The following is a 26880-nucleotide window of genomic DNA, read 5'->3' as shown; positions in this document are numbered from 1 at the left end:
ACAGTGTAGTTGAGGCAAACTGTGTATAATAAACAGCTCATTTGTTCTGTTTGACCACAAAGGACCTAAAAAGCATTTAAACATAAGGAAGAAAAAACAATAACAGATGCAAAGTGCACATTTCCATACAGGTCAGCTTTTCATAACCACATGAGAAGGAAGTGATTATCTGTTGCTGCAGACTTACAGTTCGTCTTTGAAAGGTTTGTAAACATGAAGCAATCAAAGGCAACGCACACATGCAAATTTGAAGCCTATTATCCTGTTGAACAATTTAACAAATGACTTAACATATCTAATCTCACCTAGAAGAAAAATTTGTAGCTTGCCACAGGCTGTGGTACAGCATGAATAAAACATCATCTTTCTCTTTTTACTGAAAAGAAAAGGGCAATGAATCTAAAAAAAGAAGTCTTTAATAATTCCTTCAGGCTAAACTTACTGTTTTTGTCTCATCTAAAGCTCACACTGCTTAGTTAAGTAAAGCCATAGCGCAGTTTATCTTTTTTAATACACAATGTTGCCAATTATAAGGTGAATTATTTATGAATAAACCCTTTAGACTTGCTTTTTCACTTGTTAAAAGAGATTTTCTACAATACAAGAAGTTCATCTAACAGTTCATCCAGATTGAGTAAAATTTGAATGACGGAAAATTATTTTCTTCCCACAACACAGAAATTTATGAAGTAAATGCCATGTCCTGAGGTTTCCAATCAGCTGGTTTACAGATAAATTTGGTTGACTTCATTATCAACACGATTCTCTTTGAATTAGGAGAAAGAGGAAATGAAAAGAGAATGTGGGGATTTCACAAGGGAGAGGCTACTATTTCTCTTTGTGAAACAATGTAATCGGACACATGACAGCTATTAGATGAAAGCAGGTTTTCGGTCCTTGAAAAACTACCGTGAGTGGGTGTGAGGGGTTTTCCTAGTTTTTCTAGTACTGATGTGCCGCCAGTGAATCTGATGGACATGTGAAAGTCATCAGGTGAAAACCAGGCAGTGAATTCCACATAAATTAACATCTTGTTCCATTTTTTTCTCAGTTCAATCTGCTGAGGCTAAAAAAGAAAAGCTTTTAGAATTCAGTTAACTGTTTTAACAAAAGTACACAGATTTAAATCCATCAAGAGTGACATCAACAGAAAAAACAATGCCAGTAATAAAGCTGACTTATTAGTCAAACAGCAGTTGCTGTTTATATAAAGGAATCTACTAAAAACACTTAGCCATATGGGCTTGATCTAGGGCAGTGGAGCTATTATGCTACTGAGGGAAGTAATGGTTGTCCGGGGACAGCGTCTAAATGGGATGCAGAAGGCCAGGGTACACATCCCCCATGATCTTCAGCAAAGCACCCGAAAACTGGAATTTGGATTCTTTTTTATTGTCAAAGTGTTCAGAAAAATTACACCAGTGCTGAAAAAAAGGCTCTGGTATTGGCATTTTGTGCCATGAAACATTTTAAGTGTGATTTAAGTGTCCAGATACTATTTGGGGCCAATGTAAGTGTAAAGATTTGGTGAAATTTGGTGTATTGCTCTTTTAGTTTGACCAGTACAACATTGCTCTTGATCATCGTTGCATTGAAAACAATTGTGGGCCTCAGGTTCACTGATACAAGATAACCCTTTAGATTTAGTTAATCCTCTTTAACTGTTCAATGGTATCTTGGTCACTCTTGTTTATAAGCCGGGTCTATAAGACAAAGTTATTTCCTTCTGGATTGCAAAAGAAAGTGGGGTGGCCGGAGACATGCAAATAACAACATTACAAAGAGCGATTTGAGCAGCCATGAAAGATTAAAAGACTATGTGGATCAGACACAATCACACTGTTTAAGTTTAAACAGATTCATTTTTGAAACAGATATGTTTTACACAATATGAGGGCCATTTCACACGGAAGTGCTACCGGACTTCAGGGCTGTTACAGCTGTGTTGGGATGACAACTGACTTCCTCTAATGTGGTTCTTTGGTCATGGGTTTGATTCCTAGGTAACACAATGTGTTTACATGCACCAATTTTCAGCAACTGGAAAAAATCCAATCCAATTCCAGATTGTAAAAGTTACGTTTATATGAACTGAACTTATAAATGTAGACATCCTCATAAGATGTAAAACGTATGTAAATACAGGCACTATGCATGTGCACAAGAAGGGTTCTATGAAATCTGTTTTATTTTTTCCCCAAATTCTTTTTTTTTTTTTTTTTTCAAATTCAGTTTATTTTTTCCCATTTTAATTTTTCTGGATTCCATTTTTTCCTGTTTTAATTTTTCTACACTCTGATTTAATGATTCAATTAAAAAAATATTAATCAAAAAGCATGTCTATGTAACTGAAATCATTAAACTTAGTTACTTAACAGCAATTATTAAAATGGTAACAAAAATGACATTTTTAAGGCCCTATGAAATACGTTTTCAAATTCAGTTTTATTTCTAGCCAATTCTGTGTTTTCTATTAATTTTATGGATTTTAATTTAAATGGTTTCATTAAATTGTAAAAATCAAAAGCACCTCTAATTAATTGATTTTATATTTTTAAAAAAAATACAGAAATTTAGTTTTGTTTTGTTTTCCAAAAAAAACTGTTGTGCATTTACATTTTTCTGGTAAATATTCCTTAAATAACGTTTTAATACTTTTTTTAGTAGGTGTACTACTTTCATTACATTAAGTAATATATTTCTGTCATGGTTTCTTCGAGCTAATCCAAATTTTTATTTTGATGGGTTGGAACATCTTTAAGGTTTTGTTTGTATACCATATGACGATAGTTTTTCTTAACATAAACAGTAAAATGCTCATTAAGTGACTCTCAGAGCAGTGTTAGAGACTATGTTTTTGTGTTCATGTACTCATATGTAAGCCAGCACCATAAAACCAGTCATAAGTCGCACGGGTAGCAATGGCCAACAATTTGCATTGCAATTTGCATTGCAAAATTATCATTTTTTCTTTTATGCAAAAAATCATTAGGATATTAAGTAAAGATCATGTTCCATAAAGATATTTTGTAAATTTCCTACTGTAAATATCAAAACTTAATTTTTGATTAGTAATATGCATTGCTAAGAACTTCATTTGGACAACTTTAAAGGCAATTTTCTCAATTTCATCTCAGATTCCAGATTTCCAAATAGTTGTGTCTTGGCCAAATATTCTCCAATCCTAACAAACCGTAAACAGTAAATTCCATTGTTATGACAGGATTCCATGATTCCGACTGCGTTTTCCACATCACGGAACTAACGGCCTTACACAAGGTATTTTTAAGTCTGATTGAGAAGATACATTGGGGCAAAAAAGTATTTAGTCAGCCACCAATTGTGCAAGTTCTCCCACTTAAATAGATGAGAGAGGTCTATAATTTTCATCATAGGTATACCTCAACTATGAGAGACAAAATTAGAAAAAAAAAATCCAGAAAATCACATTGTCTGATTTTTAAAGAATTTATTTGCAAATTATGGTGAAAAATAAGTATTTGGTCACCTACAAACAAGCAAGATTTCTGGCTCTCACAGACCTGTAACTTCTTCTGTAAGAGGCTCCTCTGTCCTCCACTCATTACCTTTATTAATGGCACCCGTTTGAACTTGTTATCAGTATAAAAGACACCTGTCCACAACCTCAAACAGTCACACTCCAAACTCCACTATGGCCAAGACCAGAGAGCTGTCAAAGGACACCAGAAACAAAATTGTAGACCTGTACCAGTCTGGGAAGACTTACCTATCTGCAATAGGTAAGCAGTTTGGTGTGAAGAAATCAACTGTGGGAGCAATTATTAGAAAATGGAAGACATACAAGACCACTGATAATCTCCCTCAATCTGGGGCTCCACGCAAGATCTCACCCCGTGGGGTCAAAATGATCACAAGAACGGTGAGCAAAAATCCCAGAACCACACGGGGGGACCTAGTGAATGACCTGCAGAGAGCTGGGACCAAAGTAACAAAGGCTACCATCAGTAACACACTGCGCCACCAGGGACTCAAATCCTGCAGTGCCAGACGTGTCCCCCTGCTTAAGCCAGTACATGTCCAGGCCCATCTGAAGTTTGCTAGAGAGAATTTGGATGATCCAGAAGAGGATTGGGAGAATGTCATATGGTCAGATGAAACCAAAATAGAACTTTTTGGTAAAAACTCTACTCGTCGTGTTTGGAGGAGAAAGAACGCTGAGTTGCATCCAAAGAACACCATACCTACTGTGAAGCAAGGAGGTGGAAACATCATGCTTTGGGGCTGTTTTTCTGCAAAGGGACCAGGACGAGTGATCCGTGTAAAGGAAAGAATGAATGGGGCCATGTATCGTCAGATTTTGAGTGAAAACCTCCTTCCATCAAAAAGGGCATTGAAGATGAAACGTGGCTGGGTCTTTCAGCATGACAATGATCCCAAACACACCGCCCGGGTAACGAAGGAGTGGCTTCGTAAGAAGCATTTCAAGGTCCTGGAGTGGCCTAGCCAGTCTCCAGATCTCAACCCCATAGAAAATTTTTGGAGGGAGTTGAAAGTCCGTGTTGCCCAGCGACAGCCCCAAAACATCACTGCTCTAGAGGAGATCTGCATGGAGGAATGGGCCAAAATACCAGCAACAGTGTGTGAAAACTTTGTGAAGACTTACAGAAAATGTTTGACCTCTGTCATTGCCAACAAAGGGTATATAACAAAGTATTGAGATGAACTTTTGTTATTGACCAAATACTTATTTTCCACCATAATTTGCAAATAAATGTTAAAAATCAGACAATGTGATTTTTCTTTCTCATTTTGTCTCTCATAGTTGAGGTATACCTATGATGAAAATTACAGGCCTCTCTCATCTTTTTAAGTGGAAAAACTTGCACAATTGGTGGCTGACTAAATACTTTTTTGCCCCACTGTAGCTGGATTCCAGCATTTACAAGTTTATTTTTATCTTCTTGATTGGATTATTTCCGGGGTATACCACCCTTTCCAATCCAATCAAATTTTCTTTCAGATAGAGCTCAACTGAAGTGTTTACATGAAGGCTTTTCGATCCAGTTGAGCAATCAGTTTGATTACTAATGGAATATTCGGTTGCATGTGAACATAGCTAGAGAACAAATTGCACAGCTTGTATAAAAACATCAGCCAAATGTAATGTGTTTTGTCGTTAAATATCTTCAGAATCACAGAGCAACTAGATCAAATTTAGCATTGAATTGTGTCTATGGCTTTACATGTACAAAACATTTCTGAACACTTTCTACGTCCATTCACTGGTGCCTTGACCTTCATTTTGTTTTCATAACACTTGCATACTTTGAACAAAGATGTAAATTCTTAAAGATGCACTGCGTCACAGTGTTCTAGGTCATTAAATACAAAAGGCTGTTTGTTATTACAGTTCATACAGGAGAAATTCATCTTAGGAGAAGCCGGGGGCTGTGGTAGCCCATCCATAACACGGGCATAACGCAGCCGGTACAAAAGCGCTGAGTCAGTTAGTCATCAAAGCAGCCTTTCCTTGGAAGACAAACATCCTCAGAGGAAGGTCACTTGGCCCCATGTTTACGAGCAGAACAGCTTGCGTGTAGGCGCTTCCCCCCACACACACACACACACAAAAACCAACACTTTGTTTCACGATGTCAACACAGTGTGAATTTAAACCCTTCCTATTTTGTTTTTTCCTCTGACACAGGGTTGGTCCAATCACGTTTCTTTTTATGCATCTTTGTGCTGATCCGATCTAGCGCAGAGTCTGTTTGTGCCAACACTATAACTAATACAAAAGCTTTGCTGTCACAGACACACACGTAAATCTTTTTTACAAGAGGATAAATTGACTTTATTGTCTAAAGGCTGTGGGCCAAAGTGAACACTGCATTGTGCCTGTAAAAACACTGTTAATGATAAAGAGCACACGTTATATGCTGACGAATTTAAGAAACATAGGAGGAAATGGTATCTTAAGTACAGGCATTGGAATTAAAAAGCTAGTAAACAATATATGACACCTCCCTCCTAAAAAGCCAAACACCTTATGAGCATGAGAAAGACTTGTTTGCTTTCTTTGCTCACAGTGTATTACAGTGTGCTGAAGCACCAGATGGTACATTTGACATTCAAGTACCTCATTCTGCCAGCATTAAATCTGAAGCAGGCACATACAAGTGGGTAGGTTATTCATACAAAAATACCCTTAACCATTGCTCTTCAACTTCCATGAAGATTACCACAGGAATGCTCACATGCTTACTCAGAGAGCTAAAGAATTCTGTCTGAAAGAAGAAGAAGGTAAAGATGAGAGTTGCTCTAGACAATGCTTCTCAACTTTTTTTTTTAAAGGAACACTCCACCTTTTTTAAAAACAGGCTCATTTTCCAACTCCCCTAGAGGTGAACAGTTGAGTTTTACCATTTTTGAATCCATTCAGCCAATCTCCGTGTCTGGCGTTAGCACTATCACATCTCGCTCAAAAATGACCAAAGAGTTTCAATATTTTTCCTATTTAAAATTTGACTCTTCTGTAGTTACAGCAGCCGTCAACTCTGCCGGCTGCAACTCTGCATCTACACAAAGTTAGTGCCGGTCACTTTTTAGGCGCTGCGTAATATCATTGCGTCTGCTGCACCCATGGTACGGCAGCAAAGTTCCTTGATTATTTCGCCAGAATGAGAGTATAGTTGCTAGCAATATCAGCCTAGAAAATCACAACGTTTCATTTTTCGTCCGTCTATGTACACGATGTAACTAAAGAAGTGTCAAATTTTAAATAGGAAAAATATTGAAACTCTTTGGTCATTTTTGAGTGAGATGCTAATGGTCTACTCAGATTCAATGATCTAAGCAAAGCTATGCTAAAAGTGCTACCGCTAGACCCGGAGATTGGCTGAATGGATTCGAAAATGGTAAAACTCAACTGTTTAACTCTAGGGAGTTGGACAATGAGCCTATTTTCAAAAAGTATTCCTTTAATTCTGAGATGAAGAAGCAACTATTTTTGAATAATATATTTGACATGCAATGCAGTTCAAAACGTTTGGTGTCAGTAATATATATATTTAAAAAGAATTAATAATAATACTTTTATCCACCAAGGACACATTTAATTGATCAAAAGTGACAGTAAAAACATTTATGATGTTACAATAAGTCTTATTATCCTTAAAAAAAAATAAATAAATAAAATCACGGTTTCCATAAAAATATTAAGCAGCAAGTGTTTTCAACATTGATAATAAGAAATGTTTAATAATGTGACAATAAAGACTCGAATAATGATGCTAAAACTTCAACTTCACCATCACAGGAATAAATGACACTTAAAACATATTAAAAAAGAAAACGGTTATTTTAAATTGTAACAATATTTCAGAATCTTACTGTTTTTGCTGTATTCTTACTCAATAAGAGACTTTAAAAACAATGAGCTTATTTATAAACAAGTGACCAGAACACGTTATCATTTATCATCAAGGACGCTGGAATGTCATGAAATTTGGCTAGCTTCTACCAAGTGATAATTTTAAACAAAACAACAATAAAGATATGGGAACAATGCTGGGGCGGTTCAAACAGTAAACCGATTTGAATCACCCACACAGAGGGGAAATAACTGTCTTCAGAAAGGTTTAGATGGTATTTCTTTTCATCTTACCTCCATATTATACATATTAGCTGCTTTGTTTACAGTGGTAACCAAGCAAACACAATATTTCCGCTGTTCCATAAGCGCCACCTGCTGTCAGAGTGCGAATTTACCCGTTTTTGTTTTGTGCAGGCATATATTACGTAGCATTTTCAAATGATAAAATCTAATTTCCATAAAAAAAAACCTCATGCTACATGTAGCATGTTTGTTTGGATCTTGATTAAAATACAGTGGTTCATCCGTTTCTTGCATTCTGATTAATATAAAACCACAGTCAGGGAAACAAGTTAATAAACCGTGAAAGTCAGAATCCTAAAACTAACGGTAACACAGATTTTGGTCAAACCGCCCAGCCCTAGGATGTCCTCTCATAAAGTTATCCTAATGATGTGCTATTATACAGTTAGTTCCATCTTGTTATTTGGATTCAGCATTATTTTTTTCCCTTGTGCATCAGAACAGAATTCTTATTTTAGGCCATGATCGAGCAGTTGAGAAGCACTGTATAAACCAAGTCCTGACTCGTTACATAATGCATCATCGTTAGATTGAACAACCGGCATTGCATCAGTTGGCAGAGCACCAGAGCCTGGCAGACTCCATAATAATCCTGGATTTCTCTGCACAATCTGAGACATATATGTCCGCTTACTACAGAAAACAAACCTCTATGATTCATTAAATAAAGTATTCTCAAAATGTTTCATTATATATGTGGCCATTTAGGGAATTGCTGTAGCTCACTGGCAACATGATGAAATTTGCTCTCTGGAATTTTTTATATTTTATACAAGTTGCTTTGTATTAGTATGGGGAAAACAGGCCTCCGGATGATGCATATGACTATTTTGAACAGTATGGAAGCCCATTTCTACCCCCTAACCAAAAAAAAAAAAAAAAAAAAAAAAAAAAAAAAAAACATAAGTTACATGAAAAAAAAAGTCTGAATAAAAAGACAAAAACACTGAAATTATGAGATGCTAAGTCATAGTTCTGAGGTACAAGTCAAAATTAAGACAAAAAGTCATAATTGTAACTTTTTAAGGTCATAATTCTTATTATGAATTAGTGTCTCAATTTGACTTAAGTTGACCTACAATTTAAGAAACCTCTTTTTTTTTTTCTTGTGGCAGAAGTGAACTTCCATATTTGTGTCTCAAAATAGATATAAAACTCTCACCAACATGCAGCACATTCACACAAATATTTATAAGCATGATTCACAATACTATGAGAAATTCAGACCTCTTCAACATGAGTAAAACATCTCTAGTTAAACTAAAATATGCCTAGAAAACACACAGGTCTTATCAATGATGCAACTGAAAATGATTTCTCCTCTTTTGAAGACTCACTATTTCAAAGGGTGCATGTGGGCATAAAAAGCTTTTGCTGTTGCCATAGCAATGCAGTCAGCTGCATGACATCAAATAAATGCTTTTGACGTTAGCTACTGGTGACCTAGAAAAATCTACTGAATATGAAGACCCACAGGGCATCAAAACCAATAACTCATAAAAAAAGAAAAATCACACACACACACACACACACACACACATCTAACAACCCAGTGATTAAAACAAATATAGATATCCTTTAAAAAAAGTGTGCCATCTTGAGATTTGTCAAAGTATAATAAACAATAACTTGATGTTTGTCATTTCTTTTGAAGATGTGGGTAGTTGACTAATAGTCAGTAAAAATGCTTTGCATTAATGCTTTTTTGTAAAAGTCCATTTATGAAGAAAAACTGCATATATGTATGTAGTGTAAAGTCTGATCTTTGAGAAAATATATCACCAAGTAGCAATACATCGCTAACAAAATTTGAAAATTTATAAATTAAATTTGTCCTATATTATGACATAGCAAACATTAAGGAAAAAAAAACTCATAATAATATACAAAAAGCATGAGAGAGATTTATCTTCATTTTCATAGTGTTATTTATTTAATATGAAATTATAATTAACATAATTTTTCCTCATGACTTGTTGGGCAATTTCAAGACAAACTTTGACAACAAGACAAACTTTAAGATGACATTTTAACATTTTAAGATGAGTGATATATATCAATGTTTTTTAAATAAAACAAAATCATTTTCATTAACAGAATTCAGTCTCTTAGCCAAACAGTATGTTACTGAAACTGAAATTTATAACAGTAGTTATTTCAAATGTATAAATTTTCTGATGTTTTCTGTAAAAACAGACAATTTTCTGATGTTTTCTGTAAAAACATAAGAAAATAATTTAATTAATGTAATTATTGCATTTAAAAACACTGAAAATAATCAAAAAATGATAAAAATGAGTTACACAACTCTTATTTAAAATGCTTCTTAAAGAGACCTTGTCCTCTGGTGTGACATTTTTTGTCCTATGGTGTGACAACACAGGTATCACACCGGAGGAAACATTTGTGTAATTTTCCATGATTATGTAGTTTAACATCTTTTTTTTATTATTAAAAATATTATTTAAATGTGTCACACCAAAGGACAATAAAACGTAACACTTTCGTAGTGGTTCTAAAAAAGCTAAACAATTTAACAATTCTGAGACAAAAATTGACCATGTGCACGTAATGGACTTGACCAGGCGCTTCAGTAACACGACCATGAATGGGGTCCTTCAACTAATAAAAGTTTTGTAATTGGCCGATTTAAAATCAGGATATGGTGTCACACCAGAGGACATGGTTTTCAGAGACAAAATGTATTAAGTTCCTACACTTTCAGAAATACATAGATGAAAAAAAAAAGATTGCCATTTACTAAACAGTTATGCCGGATGTATTTGTTAACATTTTTATGCTTTTCTTTAAAATGCATAAAAGTTGTTATTAAACAATGCTTGAGACAGTCACACCACAGGACAATTCTGACATTTGGCTCAAAATTGAAAAAATAAAAATAAATAATAATAATAATAATAATAAAATCAAATAACACTGCAGCTTTTTTAACAACAGTTCCATGTAGGACAAATAAATGTTTAACAATTTACAGCATTTTAAATAACGACAACATTAATAATATGCCATGTCACGACAACAACCCATGTATGATTATCCTATTATAAAGAAAAAACGTCTTGTAGAACTTGAAAAATCCTCTCTAACTTCCCTGTCATACAGTTTACTGTATGCTGCTGAGTTTGCTCAGCTCGTTATGCTGGTGGTCACTACTGTATTATTCAGATGGTTCCGTGAGCGGATGTGTTCTAAATATAAAGCTTGTCCTTAACTGGTCCAGTGAATCAGACACCTCCCCCCTCAAAACTCCCAAACACTGATTAAAATTCCAGAACTCCAGCCGAGCTGCCCTGCCACTGTCATGGGACATCAACCTAAATTAACAACCTCGGGCAGCTAGTCAATCATCAGTCAAATGTTCATGATACACTAATGGAACACAAAGTGTCCCTCACTTCTGATGCACTTGCTATGACCATTGTGCAAGTGAATGCATTGAAAACAACAACAAGAAAATCATTTTATAAATATAAAAGGAAATTGTTTGTCAACAACAGACACTGCCTTGTCATTTATGCATTTAGAAAAATTACTACAGTCACTTAAGGTGAATACACGAACACCATGAAGTACAATGCCAAAGACGATCATTCTAAAGATGTTTTTTTAACAAACCTCCCATAATCTGCCTTCATCCCTATAGCAAGCAGATCATGCGTTACAGCAGAGAAGTGTAGGAGAGATCGGACTACTATAAGTTTGCAGAGAACAAAAGCACTGCAAAAAAATCAATTTGGCTTTGGCACATTGTAATTGCATTAATCCTTAAAGCTCATCTCATTGGAGTTAAGCCTTCTCCACTGATCTCATGTGTCGACTGGCTCCGGTGCACAGTCCCGTGGAGAAAGCCATTGTTCGACACGCATACGTTAGCATAATATTAGGCCTTGATCCTCCTGTGTGTCTGTGGGCAAGCTGGATTCTCCCAGGTTTTATTAGGCAGAGAAAGCATGTGTGCTGCCCAAACTTTACTGAATACAATATGATCCCCAACCGTTAGTATCCTCAGGACTGACAGAGAGCTGCTTCAAAGAGCAACTGTTAGTCTGCTGCATGGGCGTGCACAGCTAAACATAAACCTAAATGAATGTCAACCACTTAAATATTGAATACTGGTTTGCAGTACTTCATTAATTAATGTTTTAAATGCTACACACACAATTTGTGCATCCTCATTTGCATCCTGTAATACTTCTGGCCTTTATTTTTACAGACAAATGACAGATCAGTCAAGAATATCACAACCCATCATAGGACAAAAAAGTGGCAAGATGACAAACTGTTATGACAAATTGATTATTTGTGCCAAATGAAGGATGTAGCTGTCTGTTTCCTCATCCACTTGGCTCCAAAAGTAACTGAATAAGTAATTTGCTACTTGGCATGCTTTGCATTTCTCCTCCAGATCCTGTATCAGCTCTATCTGATGTGGTTAATTTGTCCATTTAATTACCTCTGTTGAAAATATTCAGGCATTATACTGAATCTTGAAACTGGCTGACTAACAATAAAGGAAAGGGGCAACTTTTGTCTAGAGTAAAAAGACTGTCTCCATTACAAAGGTCAATCTTGTGTTTTACAGAAATGAGTATACAGGGCTTTACAGTGCGACAATTTCAGTCGCATTTGCGACTGATCGTCGAAAATAGATTAAAACAAGTCACAACCAAGCCTCTGCGCATCTTCATTCAAACACAGCAGTGTTTTGTTTATGAACGAACATGCATTTTTAAATTAATCTAGTGAGTCAATGATTCAATTTCCCATTCATAAAGACAATCACTTGCTTAATTCCTGAATGAATCAGCCGTTGTAACGAATCAAATGAATGGATGATTCAATAGTTAAATCAGTGACTTGCCACCACCTACTAGCAGTTTTAGTTTCATTTTTAAGTATCTTTTCAGTTATTTAAATCATTTAATCTCTCTATTTTTTAAATGTTATATTTAAAACATTAATCTCAACATGAATTTATGAATTTGACTGCACTCATGCCACCTTTGAGCCTCATTAAACATGAAAATACACCTACAAGCCACTTTTGAGTTCTTCTGTACCACCTCTGTAGTACAAATTCATTTTGTTGATACTGATTTCATTTGATTGGTAACATTCTTATTCTACTTGTTCTTATTCTGTTGTTTTAATTATACGTTTTAAAAAGCTTATAAAATATAATTTAAAAAAAATGATTATTGAATAGAAGATGCTCCTGAAGAAAAGTAAGCTTAGAGCCCTGATCTATGTAAATGGCAAGCTACGTTTTCAGTAACAGCAAAACAGTAGTGAACTGAAAATGCTTGGTGAACTGAAACATAAGAATCAAACACACTGAGGAATGTGTCAAAACCACATTTCATCCATTATATCTTTCTCTTCTTCAAACATTCAGAATAAAGATATTATGATTTGCTTACTGCATTATGATCCCCCAGCGGTTTTTCAATCAGTGTCCCAAATATGGTGGGCTGCAAAAGAAAGTACAAATTAATTAATTAATAGAGGAGCACAAAAGTTGACACACAGGCCATGAGAAAGTGCAACAAGTTCAAGTTTCCTTCTACATTAAATGAGGATGTATTAATATCACGTGATAGTTGTCACGATCACAGGCGATTCAGGCGGCTTACAGATAAACCAGATTACAAGCTGATACAAAGTCGTTAGACAAAGTTAGTTACTGCAAACTCAAGTTACATAAGAGCTCAAACTGCACCCAGACAACAGAAAACAGAACATGACGCAATCACACCATTCACATTTTCTTACCCATAAAACCTTCGTTCATCTTTGGAACACAAATTAAGAGACTTTTTGTGAAATCCAAGAGCTTTCTGACCCTGCATAAGCAGCAACGCAACCACTTCTTGTGACATTAGTGGTTCAACTTAAATTTTATGAAGCTACGAGAACACTTTGTGTTCAAAGAAAACAAAAATAATGAGTGTTGCTGTCTATGCACGGTCAGAAAGCTCTCGGATCTCATCCAAAATCCCTTCATTTGTGTTCCAAAGATGAATGAAGGTCTTAGGGGTTTGGAAAGACATGAAGGTGAGTCATTAATGACAGCATTTGCATTTTTGAGTGAATTATCCCTTAAAAATGTTGGACCATTGCATCATTTGCCTTTTACTGAGCTTTGCATAATGATTTATGAATCATATGCATCATAACAATGTTATTGACCCTGTTCTAGTATCCATATCATTTCCCATGCTTAGTGTCATGACATTCACATTCACATGTGAGGATTCAATAATAAAACTAGGAAGAGAGATGCTGACGATTCAATATGTAAATGCTTTGTTTTATCAGCTTTGTTGAACCATTCTATAATTAAGCAACCATTATGGCCCAACATCAACCTTTGATAGAATAATTAATAAATCAAACGGATTTATTAGTATTACTAGTTTCAGTGTTACTGCAGTGGAGTCATATTCCACAGTACAACATGTTTCCTGAGGCTGTTGTCCAGAACGCAGGATGCTTCAGGTCTAACAACCCGGGTGATATTTAATGACTGTGGCTAAGGAATAATGACCATAATAAAAGAGCGGAATTCATTACTCGTGTGAGCAGGTGTCTATGTCAAGATTAATGGAAATTGTGTGACTGTAATATAGACATAGAAGAAAGAGGAGCTCGTTTGGCTAATTAAAGTCTAGACCTTCAAATAACAAATGAGACAACATGGCAGAAAGCATCTCGCCCTGCAAGTCCATCGGTCAGTGATCCAAAGCAATTAACAAAACAACAGTGCTACATTACAGCACCCAGCAGAGAATGAGAAAATGACAGAATAGGCAGCAAAGCAAGTCATGCGTGTAATTAAAACCATTCCACTAATACAACGGCTGGAATCATAATGGGCTACACTAACAATCCTTCTTCCCCTTCAAACTACTTGAGCTGCAAGTCCTGTCTTGCATTTATTGTAGTTGGCTGGGTCAGAAAGGTAATCCGTGTTGACTTAATTGGAAGGATGTTTAGAGTTTGGCACAGCTGGAAAGAATGTGATCTCATGGATAATCTGAGGGCCGGATCATTCATCAGCCTATTAATTATAATCTGTCTTCAGTTCCACATCCTGTTTTTAATACCATGCTGTCAAGATCAGTATGAATGGTAACACTTTACATGGTTAACATTAGTTAATGCAATAGCCATGAAATAAAAACAACAGTTTCACAGAACTTGTCGACATCTACATATAGTAACAAAATAAAGCTAAATAAGGGTGTGTTCTCATGTTTGGTTCAATTAAAATGAACTCTGCTGCAATTGCTCTGTTAGTGCGGTTCATTTGAGTAAGTGTGAACACATCCTAAATCAACATTAGGTATTGTTTATATATTATAACTGAAATAGTATAGTATATAGTACAGTGGCATAAGTAGTAACATTAAAAAAAGATCAATATATGCTGTAAAAAATAATATTCAAGTGCATTAACTAAAGTTAACATATTGTATCATTGTAACAATAAATTGTAACAAATTATTGTAACGTGTTAACAAAAACATTCAGGTGCTTCCATTTTAAGCCACCATGGTCTTTAAAGAAATAGTTGCTCCGTTATTTACTCACCCTCAAGCCTTCCAATTTGTATATGACTTTTTTCTTTCAGACGGATATAATTGGAGTTATATTAAAGACTGTCTTGGCTCTTTCAAGCTTTATAATGGCAGTGAATGCGTGTTGAGATTTTGAGGCCCAAAAAAGTGCATACATCCAACATAAAAGTACTCCACATGGCTCTGGTGGGTTAATAAAGGCCTTCTGAAGCAACACTTTGTCTTTTTGTAAGAAAAATATTCATATTTAAAACTTCATAAACCGTAATCTGTAGTAATCATTAAAGGAGAAGTTCACTTCCAGAACAAAAAAAATTACAGATAATGTACTCACCCTCTTGTCATCCAAAATATTCTTAGTCTTTCTTTCTGCAGTTGTAAAGAAATGATGTTTTTTGACGAAAACATTTCAGGATTTTTCTTCATATAGTGGACTTCTATGGTGCCCCAAGTTTGAACTTCCAAAATGCAGTTTAAATGCGGCTTCAAACAATTCAAAATGCGGTTGTAAACAATCCCAGCTGAGGAAGAAGGGTCTTATCTAGTGAAACAATCGGTTATTTTTATTTAAAAAATACAATTTATATACTTTTTAATGTCAAACGCTTGTCTTGCTGTGCCTGAACTCTGTTTTTTTCCGGTTCATGACAGTTAGGGTATGTCTCCCATCTCATGTTCTCCCTCAACTTCAAAATAGTCCTACATCGCTGTTTTACCTTTTTTGTTAAGGGTGTTTAATCTTCTTTGCATGTTTACTTTGCAAAGACTGAGTTGGTACTTCTGCAGCGAAGTAGGATGATTTTGAAATGATTTTTGAAGTTAAGGGGAAAAAATACAATGGGAGTTTTTCGACATACCCTAACTGTCTTGAACCAGAATATACAGAGTTCAGGCAGAGCAAGACAAGATGAGCGTTTAAGGTCAAAAAGTATTTAAATTTTGTTTTTATTTTTATGAAAATAACCGATCGTTACGCTAGATAAGACCCTTCTTTTTCGGCTGGGACAGTTTACAACCACATTTGGGATCGTTTGAAGCTGCATCTAAACTGCATTTTGGAAGTTCAAACTCGGGGCTCCATAGAACCCTGTTGAAAAAAAACAGCAAATGCTGGTAGGCATGTTTTGATGCTGGTTTAAGCTGGTCCTTAGCTGGTTTATGCTGGTCCTTGAGCATCAAAAACATACCTACTAGCATATGCTGTTTTTTCACCAGGGAAGTCCATTATATGGAGAAAAATCCTGAAATGTTTTCCTCAAAAAACATAATTTCTTTACGACTGAAGAAAGAAAGACATGAACATCTTGGATGACAAGGGGGTGAGTACATTATCTGTAAATTTTTGTTCTGGAAGTGAACTTCTCCTTTAATGTGCAAGAAAGCTTGTACAACAGTTAGCGGAAGCTAGAGATTACGGTGCCTGAATTTTAAGATATTCATTTTTTTTTTTTTTACACAAAAGCATTCCTTCACTACAGCCTTTATTAACCCCTCGGAGCTGTGTGGAGTACATTTATGATGGATGGATGGATGTTCTTTATTGAATTTCAAAATCTCAACAGCCATTTACTGCCATTATAAAGCTTGAAAGAGCCAAGACATTTTTTAAAATAACTCCAATTGTATTCATATAAAATAAGAAAGTCATATACACCTAGGATGGCTTTAGGGTGAGTAAACCCTGGGATAATTTTCATTTTTGGGTGAACTCTCTCTTTAGTACACAGAAGACTTGGCTTGAACACATTGTGTTTGCTTCAAAAACTGCCAAGCATGTCCAAATCTGTTCTAAGGCAAGATTCAAGTTTTCCGGTAATCTTCATAATCTTCAACCATGCAAACAACACGGTCTGAAGGGCAGAACGGGAACCCGGCGTCCTCAGGTGCCAGAAACCAGACATTTCACACACAGTTTGCTCATTGGAACATCAGTGCCTGGCACTGAAGGAGCCAAACAGTGTTTGCTGAGGTTTCTGCTTTAATGGAAACACTGGGAGAATCCATGCTGCTGCCACAGGTGCACCAGACCCCTCTAATCACACAGATGATTGCCTCTTCTGTCACACTGACGTCTGTGTGAAAAACAGATGCTCACCTACATGTTATTTCAGGAAATTGCTCTCCCTATAATTCATGAATCAACTATTAACTCTGCAAATATAGTGACAAACAAGACAAGCATAATGAACTCATCCTCTTTCGTCTGCCGTTTAAACTGTCAAGGCATAAATTCAACTCATCAGGTTGATTATGAGCTCCTTCTGTGTGTTTTAAATAAATGATTGATTGACTGCATGTAACAATGTGATACTTGAGCAAACTTGGTGAGATTGAGTGAAATTCATACTATAAGTAAAAAGGATAAAGGGGTCAAAGAAAGATTTTTCAACTGAATGGATCTCCAGTTCGTGACAGATTTAGACTTTAGACAGACAGGTCTGAATCAATCCTCAGCATTGACTTATAAATCTCTGTCTGAAAGCAGACAGTTGAAGGATGTCTGGCAGGTCTGAAAGTTGTCGATTAGTCATCCTGAAGTGTTGTGTCTCTTCAGGGATTCAATACGTCATTTCACAATGCAGTCGTGCTACTCAAACTGAAGGCATTTCTGAAACCAAACACAAAAATCAAAGAAACTTAGTGCTAGAGTCTGGAGTTTAGTCATTTCACTTCATAGACAAAGACATTTCTAATGTTACAAAAGATTTTTATGTTAATCCAGTTTTTTTAAACTTTGTATTTATATTTATATATTTATAAGTCAAAAGATTTTTTCATGTTTTTTAAAGACGTCTCTTCTGTTGATCCAAAGTACAGCAAAAACATTAAAATTTTGAAATATTTTCACTATTTAAAATACATTTTTTTCCATTTGAATATATTTTAAAATATAATTTATTCCAAAATTTCAAAGCTGAATTTTTTGGACTATTACACCAGTCACATGATCCTTCAGAAATCATTCTAATATTCTGATATGCTGCTCAAAAAACATTTATTATATTATTATAAATGTCTTTATCATCACTTTTGATCAATTTAAAGCATCTTCACTAAACAAAAGTATTAATTTCTATAATTATAACGCATTTAAAAAATTATACTTCAAGCTTTTGAATGGTATAGTGGTATATAATGTTACAAAAGTTGGTGATAATAATAATAATAATAATAATAATGTTTCTTAAACAGCAAAACAGGATGTTAGAATGATTTTTGAAGGATCGTGTGACACTGAAGACAGGAGTAATGACTGATGAAAATTCAGATTTACCATCACAGGAATGAATTCCATTTTAAAATAAAATTAATTTTAAACAATAATAATATTTTACAATATTAATGTTTTACTGCATTTTTCTTAAAATTGATGCAACCTTGGTGAGAATGTGAGACTTCATTCAAAAACATTTATACCAGCAAACAGAGTATTTTCAATATATTTTCAACGTATCAGTAACAAAACATTCAATTTGTGGACATCCGGCAAGACACGTGAACTACAAAAATGCAGTCTTCTTTTTTTAAAAAAAAAAAAAAAAAAAGCATTTTCTTTTTAGATTAATCAAGTACATTTGCATTATTATTTTGCTGTCATCTTATCTTGTATGGAGTATGAAACACGATCAGGCGTTTAAGTTTCCTTCAGTCCGTGTCCAATACATAACACCTAATGAACAGCTGCATTCTGGCATACATGCTGCTAAAAATGACAGTGGGGACTCTTCTAGAGAGCTGTGTTTTTGAAGTAAAAGAAATAATCACAGGAGACTCAGCTGCTCACTGTAACTCAGTATGACCCAGTGTGTGATAACGTCAGCCATGTTTATGTTGGGTCAAAGGTGAGCTCAGACTCACACTTTAGTGGCGAGCAGCTGCTATTGAAAACACCAAGGGGTGTGTGGGGTGCGTGTGACTGTGTGTGTGTGTGTGTGTGTGTGTGTGTGAGAGAGAGAGAGAGAGAGAGAGAGAGAGAGAGAGAGAGAGAGAGCTTCAGCAGCATCTTAGATTCCCAACATTCTCCTAATGCAAACATCATCCAAATTTGCACTGAAAAATGTAGTTCTAGAATCCGTCCTTAGTCATATCTTTTATGAGCATAAAGTCTTTTCAGTTCTATCTGAGACTCACAACATAACTCATTAACACATGCATGTTCAAAGTCAAAGTCAGCTTTACTGTCATGTTTAACACACTACAGAGGGGAAAAAAGTGGTTTCTTCAGGAAATTGCACTGTAGACATGACACAAATATTACACAAGCAAAAGAGTAAACAGACTTTAAAGAGACAGTTTACCCAAAAGTGAAAATTCTGTCATTAATTGCTCACCCTCATATTGTTTCAAACCTGTAAGACCTTTGTCTAAGACCTTGTCATCTTCAGAACACAAATTAAGATTTGAAATCTGAGAGCTTTCTGACATTTCTTAAATGCAGCTTTAAAGGGTGCTAAACGATCCCATATGAGGAAGAAGGGTCTTATCTAGAGAAACAATTGTTTTTTTTATTAAAAAAAAAAAAAAAAAATGACATACTTTTTAATCTCAAACACTCATCTTGTCTAGCTTTGCGTGAACTCTGTGTATTCCGGTTCAGTACAGTTAGGGTATGTCGAAACAATCCCATCTCATTTTCTCCTCCAACTTCAATCATCCTACATCGCTGTTTTACCTCTTTTTTCTTTTTTTTTTTTTTGTAAAGGACCATCTTCACTTGTTCACTTCTTAAACACTGGGTTGGTACGATTAAGGACGCTTTTGATTTGACAATTTTATAAACCAGAAAAAACTGAGCTCACGCAGAGAGAGATTTTTTTTTTTTTAAATAACCGATCGTTTCGTTAGATAAGACCGTTTTTCCTCAGCTGGGATTGTTTAGAGTCCTTTAAAGCCGCATTTAAACTGCATTTTGGAAGTTCAAACTCAAAGGCACCATAGAAGTCCATTATATGAAAAGGAATCCTGAAATGTTTTCCAATGTTCTACGATTGATGAAAGAAAGACATGAACATCTTGGATGGCAAGGGGGTGAGTACATTATTTGTAAATTTTTGTTCTGGAAGTGAACTAATCCTTTAAGATACTAATTAGTGATTCTAACACCAGTCAAACACATATAATGTGTATCGGGCAGACGGTTTCATCCTGCCATTGAATCTCATTGAATCATAAGCTAAGTTGATCATAAAGACCACTGGTGGCAATGGGTCTACGATCTACTTACGACGCTTTTGGGAAATGCAGCCAAGGTCAGTTTCCACAGGTTGCTGTAGCTAATCTTAACAACAAATGGAGGCCAGCAGGAGCTCAGTGAAAGCTAATCAAGCTGGCCATCCAATTCTTAATCAACTAGAGTAGAGTCTTGGCAGAGATCTGTGCGTGAAACACAACAACTGCATGCGGTGGCATAATGAGGGTCCGTTAAATCCTCATCCCCTCGTGACATGAAGGAAAAAAAAAAAAAAAAAAAAAAAAAAAAAAAAAAAAATCAATACATTTCCCGTTTTTAGCATCTCACCATAGCACGTTTGTGTACAGCGCAGGCCTGATTTATGCGGCCTAGCAGACATGCTAATGTTTTAAGGACAATCAAAGTTTTAGTGATGGGGGGGTCGATGCAGGTATTACACATTCAGCAACCTTTGGTAGTGATGTACTGCTTTTGCCCCGTGCTGTCATGTTAACATGTGTAATAGATGTTACAGCTTGTGCGCCACTATAGTTTTTCATGTGTGCCTGCTGACCTCTTTATTATTTGAGTGCAATGTGCCGTCATTTAGATGTGAATGGACCACATCTGGCATCACCTATAGATAATCTAATTACACTATAATAATATAAAGGAAGGAGATTTGATCAATCAAATCACAGAGATTGGAGCATTCGTTTTATCCCTTCATAATTTTAGCTGCAAATTATGCAACTTTTCAAACTACACGTTTTACAGAGTTGCACCACCAGTATATAAATAACTAAAAGAGTATTTACTAAGTATTTTTTGCCAAATAAAAGCAACAAGATGAACTAAAAATTCATGTAATAGCATCTCATAAAGACCTCCAATTGTTTAAAAAAAAAAAAAAAAAAAAAAAAAAAAAGTAAAGCATAATTTAATTTAGTTTTACTCTGCATAATGTACACATTAGACGCAAGGTAACAAAAATGTAGTGCCATTTACTATGCATTTTATGAATTAAGCAGCCATTTAGCTAACAATATGAAGAAAGTGCAAAAATAGAAAAAAGAACCACTTTGTGGTAAATCTGAGTCTTTAACAGCATATATAGATGAATTGACAAAAGGAGTTTACATAAAAATCAGTGTCTTTGGCCTGCTAAAAGCCTTGCTTGGATAAACATACATCCCAATTATGTTATTGTGTTAGTGGTTTAAATATTATGTTACAGTAAATGCCATTAGCTTTTACCAATAAAATGTATTGCAATCATGTGTTGGTTATAATGGAAACATTGTGGTATTTGATCACTCCAGGCTCTGTATCCTCCAAAAGTTTGGACATTCTAGAAATAAAAAAAATAAAAAAAATTCTAGAAAATGTTGAGGTTTTGGACAATATCAGCAGAAATCCTTACTAAATATTAATGCATTAAGCAACTTCTACAATTTATCAAATAATAATACTTAGGACCAGCAATAATGATTCCTGTCTGATTACATAAAAATGGCAATAAATACAGTACAGTTCAAAAGTCTCTGTCAGTAAGACTTTTTAAAGAAACTAACACGTTTCTTCAGCAACAATGCAAAAGTAACAGTACAGAAATGTATTATGTTACAATTTCTTTATTTTTCAAATAAGTGTAAAGCGCAGTGAAATCCATTTTATTTTTTTGCAAATTCCGTTTTATTTTATTTTCAAATTCAGTTTTATTTTTTTTTCTGTTTAAATTTGTCTGGATTCCATTATTTACTTATTTATTTATTGTTAATTTTATTTATTTTTCATTTCTAGACACCATTTCAATGGTTAAATTAAAAAATATTAATCAAAAGGTATGTCTAATTAATTGAAATCATGAAACACAATTTAAAAATAATTTATTTAAAGGTTTTAAAAAAAATGTCATTTTTAGAGCTCTATTTTTTCTCAAATTCAGTTTTATTTTTATCAAATTCTGTGTTTTCCATTCATTTTCTGCATTTTTTTCAACGGTTTCATTAAATTTGAATAATCAAAAGCATTTCTAATAAACTGATTTTATTAAAATATATATATTGTTATTTTATTTATGCTTTTTTTTCAGAAATACTGTGATGTGCATTTACATTTTTCTGGTAAATAAACTGTGGTAAATAATTGCTCTGGTAAATGTTTTAATAATAATTTTATTAGTAGTAGTAGGAGACAGTTATATTAATACATAAAGTCCTATATTTCTGTCACAGTTTCTTCAAGTTAAACCAAACTATTAATATGACTGGTTGCTGTGAACACCTGTAAGTTGTATATGATATGACAGTAGTTTTTCTCAAATGAAACTGTAAAATGCTCATAAAGTGATTCTCAGAGCAGCTGTGAAGATTATGTTTATGTGTCCATTTACTCATATACACATACAGTAAATTCCACTTTTATGACTAGATTCTGCGATTCAGTCCATGTTTTCCGCATTGCGGAAATCATAGGGCCTTATAAAATCCTGTTTTTCAAAAAAAAAAAAAAAAAAAGTATGTCACTTTCCACAAAAGTATTAAGCAGCTCAACTGTGTTTAACATTGATAATAATAAAAAAAATGTTTTTTGAGCACCGAATTAACTTATTAGAATGATTTCTGAAGAATCATGTGACACTAAAGACTGTAGTAATGGCTGCTGAACATTAAATTAATTCTGTTTTAATTTTATATGCTTTCATAGACTGTTTGTTGCTTAACAATGTAAAAAGTCATCACAAGACAAGGATTTATGCTAATATTGTCCAAACCCCCACTTTGCCTAGGGAGTTTCCAAACTTTTATGGCTTTTTTTTTTTTTCATGGTTCTGTCGAAGTATAAAATATACAGGTATTAAAATAAAAGCTTATTTTTGTCTTGATTAGTGAAGAATATGTTTTGATCTCACAGCCATAAAGAAGTCAAGCTAATCCTCCACTGGCAAAATGGAGTGAGCTCATAAAGGAAAGGGTGCAACCAAAAACACAAGCCCAGTCCAAGGAGTCTTTTGAAAAAGACCACACAATGAAACAGGAGACCCTGTAATGCTAGTCTCATACACTCATCTCTCAGTCACAGTCCTTGTTTACCTTCTGTGAGACTTTTTTTTAAAACTTCAGAGTAATTTAAGTTTGGAGGCAGATTTCACAGGTCTAACTGTTGTTGTCACTGCATAAATGCCCCTTCGTGTCACTTTTTAACAAGGCGCTTTTATTACAATTTGGCCCTGTGAGCCAAGTGTAAAAGTCAGGTGAGTCTCATCAAAAGCTTTTGCAACACGATCCATTCGCCACATTCCCATCAACTCTTTCTTTCTAAACTCAGCTGCTCGCCTCAAAAAAAAAAAAAAAAAAAAACTAGCATCAAATGCATAGTATCAAAGAGTCAGATAAACCCAGTCGACCCCGGCTGCGGCTGAGCCTGGGCACGGCTGCCTTGAGAACAAGTAGAGCACATGCTGACAGAAAGAGAATCTGAATTTGGGAAGATGAAAGTCATGTTTAAGTATTCCTAGACGCTCTCTTCAGAAGGACCGTGACTGTCTATATGTGCGCGAGGATCAAAGCCTAGCCTCCAGTACTGATGGTGATGGTGGAGTGTGTGGGGGGCCACCAAGGTCCCTGTGTTAATGGGGATAGGGAAGAGCTCTGGGCTTTGATGGAGAGCTTGTGCCTGATCCCACATCACTGCTACATTGTTTGAAGGGCAGGGACAGTGGATCAGGCTACAGGCTCACTATATGAAGTGCTGTGGTTAATGCTGTTCACACAGGTGTAAAAAAACACCCTCCTTAACTCTTCATGAGACAGGTGAAGTCAAGTGAGAAATTGTTAGAAATTTAATGGGCACCTATTATGCGAAATCCACTTTTACATGGTGTTTGGACATAAATGTGTGTTGGCAGTGAACGAAAACAACAACCCTATAATGATAAAAATCCACCCACTTCGTATTTTTTAATCCCCATTAAACCAAACCGGTCTCGTTAGGCATGTGGTTTTGATTCTCAAAGCAGTGTGACATCACACTGTTTAGGCCCCGCCCACAACCACTGACTGACAGTCCTGCATTACCATAGTTTCTGCCCTCAGGGAGTTGTGTTTGGTTGTACACTGTCATACATTTTCTCCGTGCTCGAGCAGCTGTAAGGTCAGCAAGGTCTCGTAAGCAATCCCGGTGATCTCTTTGGATGTAAAACTGAACTTCTAGGGCCCTCGAAGTTTTTCTGGTCACTTTTAAGCATTCATTTTAAGCATTAGTAAGCATTAAATCATAATAATGAGCCTTTAAATGCCTTTAAACGAGTCCACTTCCAGAACAAAACTTTTACAGATAATTTACTCAACCCCTTGTCACAAGATGTTCAAATCTTTCTTTCTTCAGTCGATAAGAAATTGTTTCTTGAGAAAAATATTCACAAATTTTTCTCTATATAGTGGACTTCAATGGTGCCCCCAAGTTTGAACTTCCAAAATGTAGTTAAAATGCAGCTTCAAATGGCTCTAAACAATCCCAGCTGAGGAAGAAGGGTCTTATCTAGCAAAACGATCTGTCATTTTTGAAACCAACTGACAATTTATTTACTTTTTAACCTCAAATGCTCGCCTTGTCTCGTCTCTGCGATGCGTATGCGTAGTCTCCTGTCACGTTTTCTTCTTCAACGTCAAAATCATCGCTGTTTTACCTGTTTTTGTATGTTGTAAAGGTTTGATCTGCTTTGCATGTTCACTTTGTAAACACTAGGTTGGTACTTCTGCTGTGATGTAGGATGATTTTTAAGTTGGGAAGGAAAACGAGATGGTAGTTTTTCGACATACCCTAACTGTATTGACCGTATCGAACTGGAAAAAACAGTTCACGCAGAGGGTTTGAGGTTAAAAAGTAAATAAATTGTCAATTTGTTAAAAAAATTACCAACTGTTTCGTTAGATAAGACCCTTCTTCCTCAGTTGGGATCATTTAGAGCCATTTGAAGCTGCATTTAAACTGCATTTTGGAAGTTTAAACTCTGGGCACCATATCAGTCATTACATTGAGAAAAATCCTAAAATGTTTTCCTCAAAAAAATAATTTCTTATCGACTGAAGAAAGAAAGACATGAACATCTTGGATGACAAGGGGGTGAGTAAATTATATGTAAATTTTTGTTCTGGAAGTGGACTTTTCCTTAAACTAAGATCCTTTTATTTATTGCCAATATTAGTATTTTAGCAATGTGAAATCATACACTGCACCTTTAAGCAAAGTTTCTTATTTTCTCTGTGAATAGAATTCAGGTGTGCAATACGGTGTCTATAAATATACGTTTGATGTATTTTAGGTCTGACTGTCAAAAATCAGTGGTGGGAAAATAGCAATGATGTTTCCTGCCTCAGGGTAACTTGCAGCTTGTGCTCCAAAATCAATACTCTCTGTTCCCTACAGGACATGACACAGAGGAGAGACTTGGAGAACATACCCGTTGTTTGGTGACATGCCTCAGTCCGATGTGCGGCTGACTCCTGCACTGTGGAAGGAAAAACGAAATAATTTATTGCTCTAGTACACACATAAAGACACATTCCCACAGCTTGAAAAGACTTTGATTTTTTTGATTTTTCACTCTCTAAAAATGCTTCAGAGAACAGTGAATATAATCTGGACTGAAATTTGTAGAAAATGTACAAAAGCTGTCGCTGGGGCAGTACCCTTTCAAAACGTACTAATAGGGGCTTTCACACTGGAGGAACCTTTCAATACTTCCTAAAACTATTGGTTCCCACTTTTTGGCGTGTTCACACCACAGGAACTAGGAACGAGTTTAGTTCTAGGAACTCTACTTCAGAACATTTCGACAGGAACCATCAATGACGTAAGTGTACACTGATTGGCCAAAGGCATACGAAACACAGACTACCCGGTATTTTTAAAAAGACAAGTAAAAATATTTACACCACGAACATGGAAAAAACCTAATATAATGGCATTTAGCTACCTGTTGTCTGCAGCGTTGAGATTTAGTCAGATTTTCGTGCCCAAGTGGAAACGGGTCTCTATAGAATCACCATGCTGACTACACTCTAAAAAATCCTGGGTTATTTTTTTTAACCAAAATTCTGGGTTGAGCCTTTTGGGTCAATTTTTTGTGTTTGAGTAGTTTTTTTAGTGTTACCCAGATCCTGGGTCAGACATAACAACCCAATGTTTGGGTAGTTTCTGTATTACTCAGATCCTGTGTCAGACATAACCCAGCGGTTGACTCATTTATCGCTGGGATTTTGCGCCAAAAGAGCAATTCTAAGTGCCATCGAATTGATACATTTCTTCAGTAAAAACGTTTGTGTACATTTTATTTTATATATAAAATAATTTCTGTGCTGTATGCTGTGTATGTATTTCATGCAGAGCAACATGCTGGCACATGGTGTGTATCACCCAAACATCGATCTTATCACGAGATTGAA

The 26880-nt window shown here is 35.3% G+C and overlaps 1 protein-coding gene across 1 annotated transcript in view; it reads right to left on the bottom strand.

Moving 5' to 3' along the window:
• Positions 1-26880, bottom strand: part of rasgef1ba (RasGEF domain family, member 1Ba) — an 88384-nt gene that overhangs the window by 45934 nt on the left and 15570 nt on the right. Inside the window, exons 2-3 of the mRNA XM_051109482.1 lie at positions 25896-25943; positions 13102-13152 (exon numbers count right to left, since the gene is read on the bottom strand). Coding sequence (XP_050965439.1) covers positions 13102-13152; positions 25896-25943 — 99 coding nt within the window. The remainder of the gene's footprint in view (positions 1-13101; positions 13153-25895; positions 25944-26880) is intronic.

The sequence above is a fragment of the Labeo rohita genome, chromosome 5 (assembly GCF_022985175.1).
Source record: "Labeo rohita strain BAU-BD-2019 chromosome 5, IGBB_LRoh.1.0, whole genome shotgun sequence".
Taxonomy (NCBI): Eukaryota; Metazoa; Chordata; class Actinopteri; order Cypriniformes; family Cyprinidae; genus Labeo; species Labeo rohita.
The sequence above is the reverse complement of the archived record's forward strand: the minus strand, read 5'-3'. Positions and strand labels throughout refer to the sequence as shown.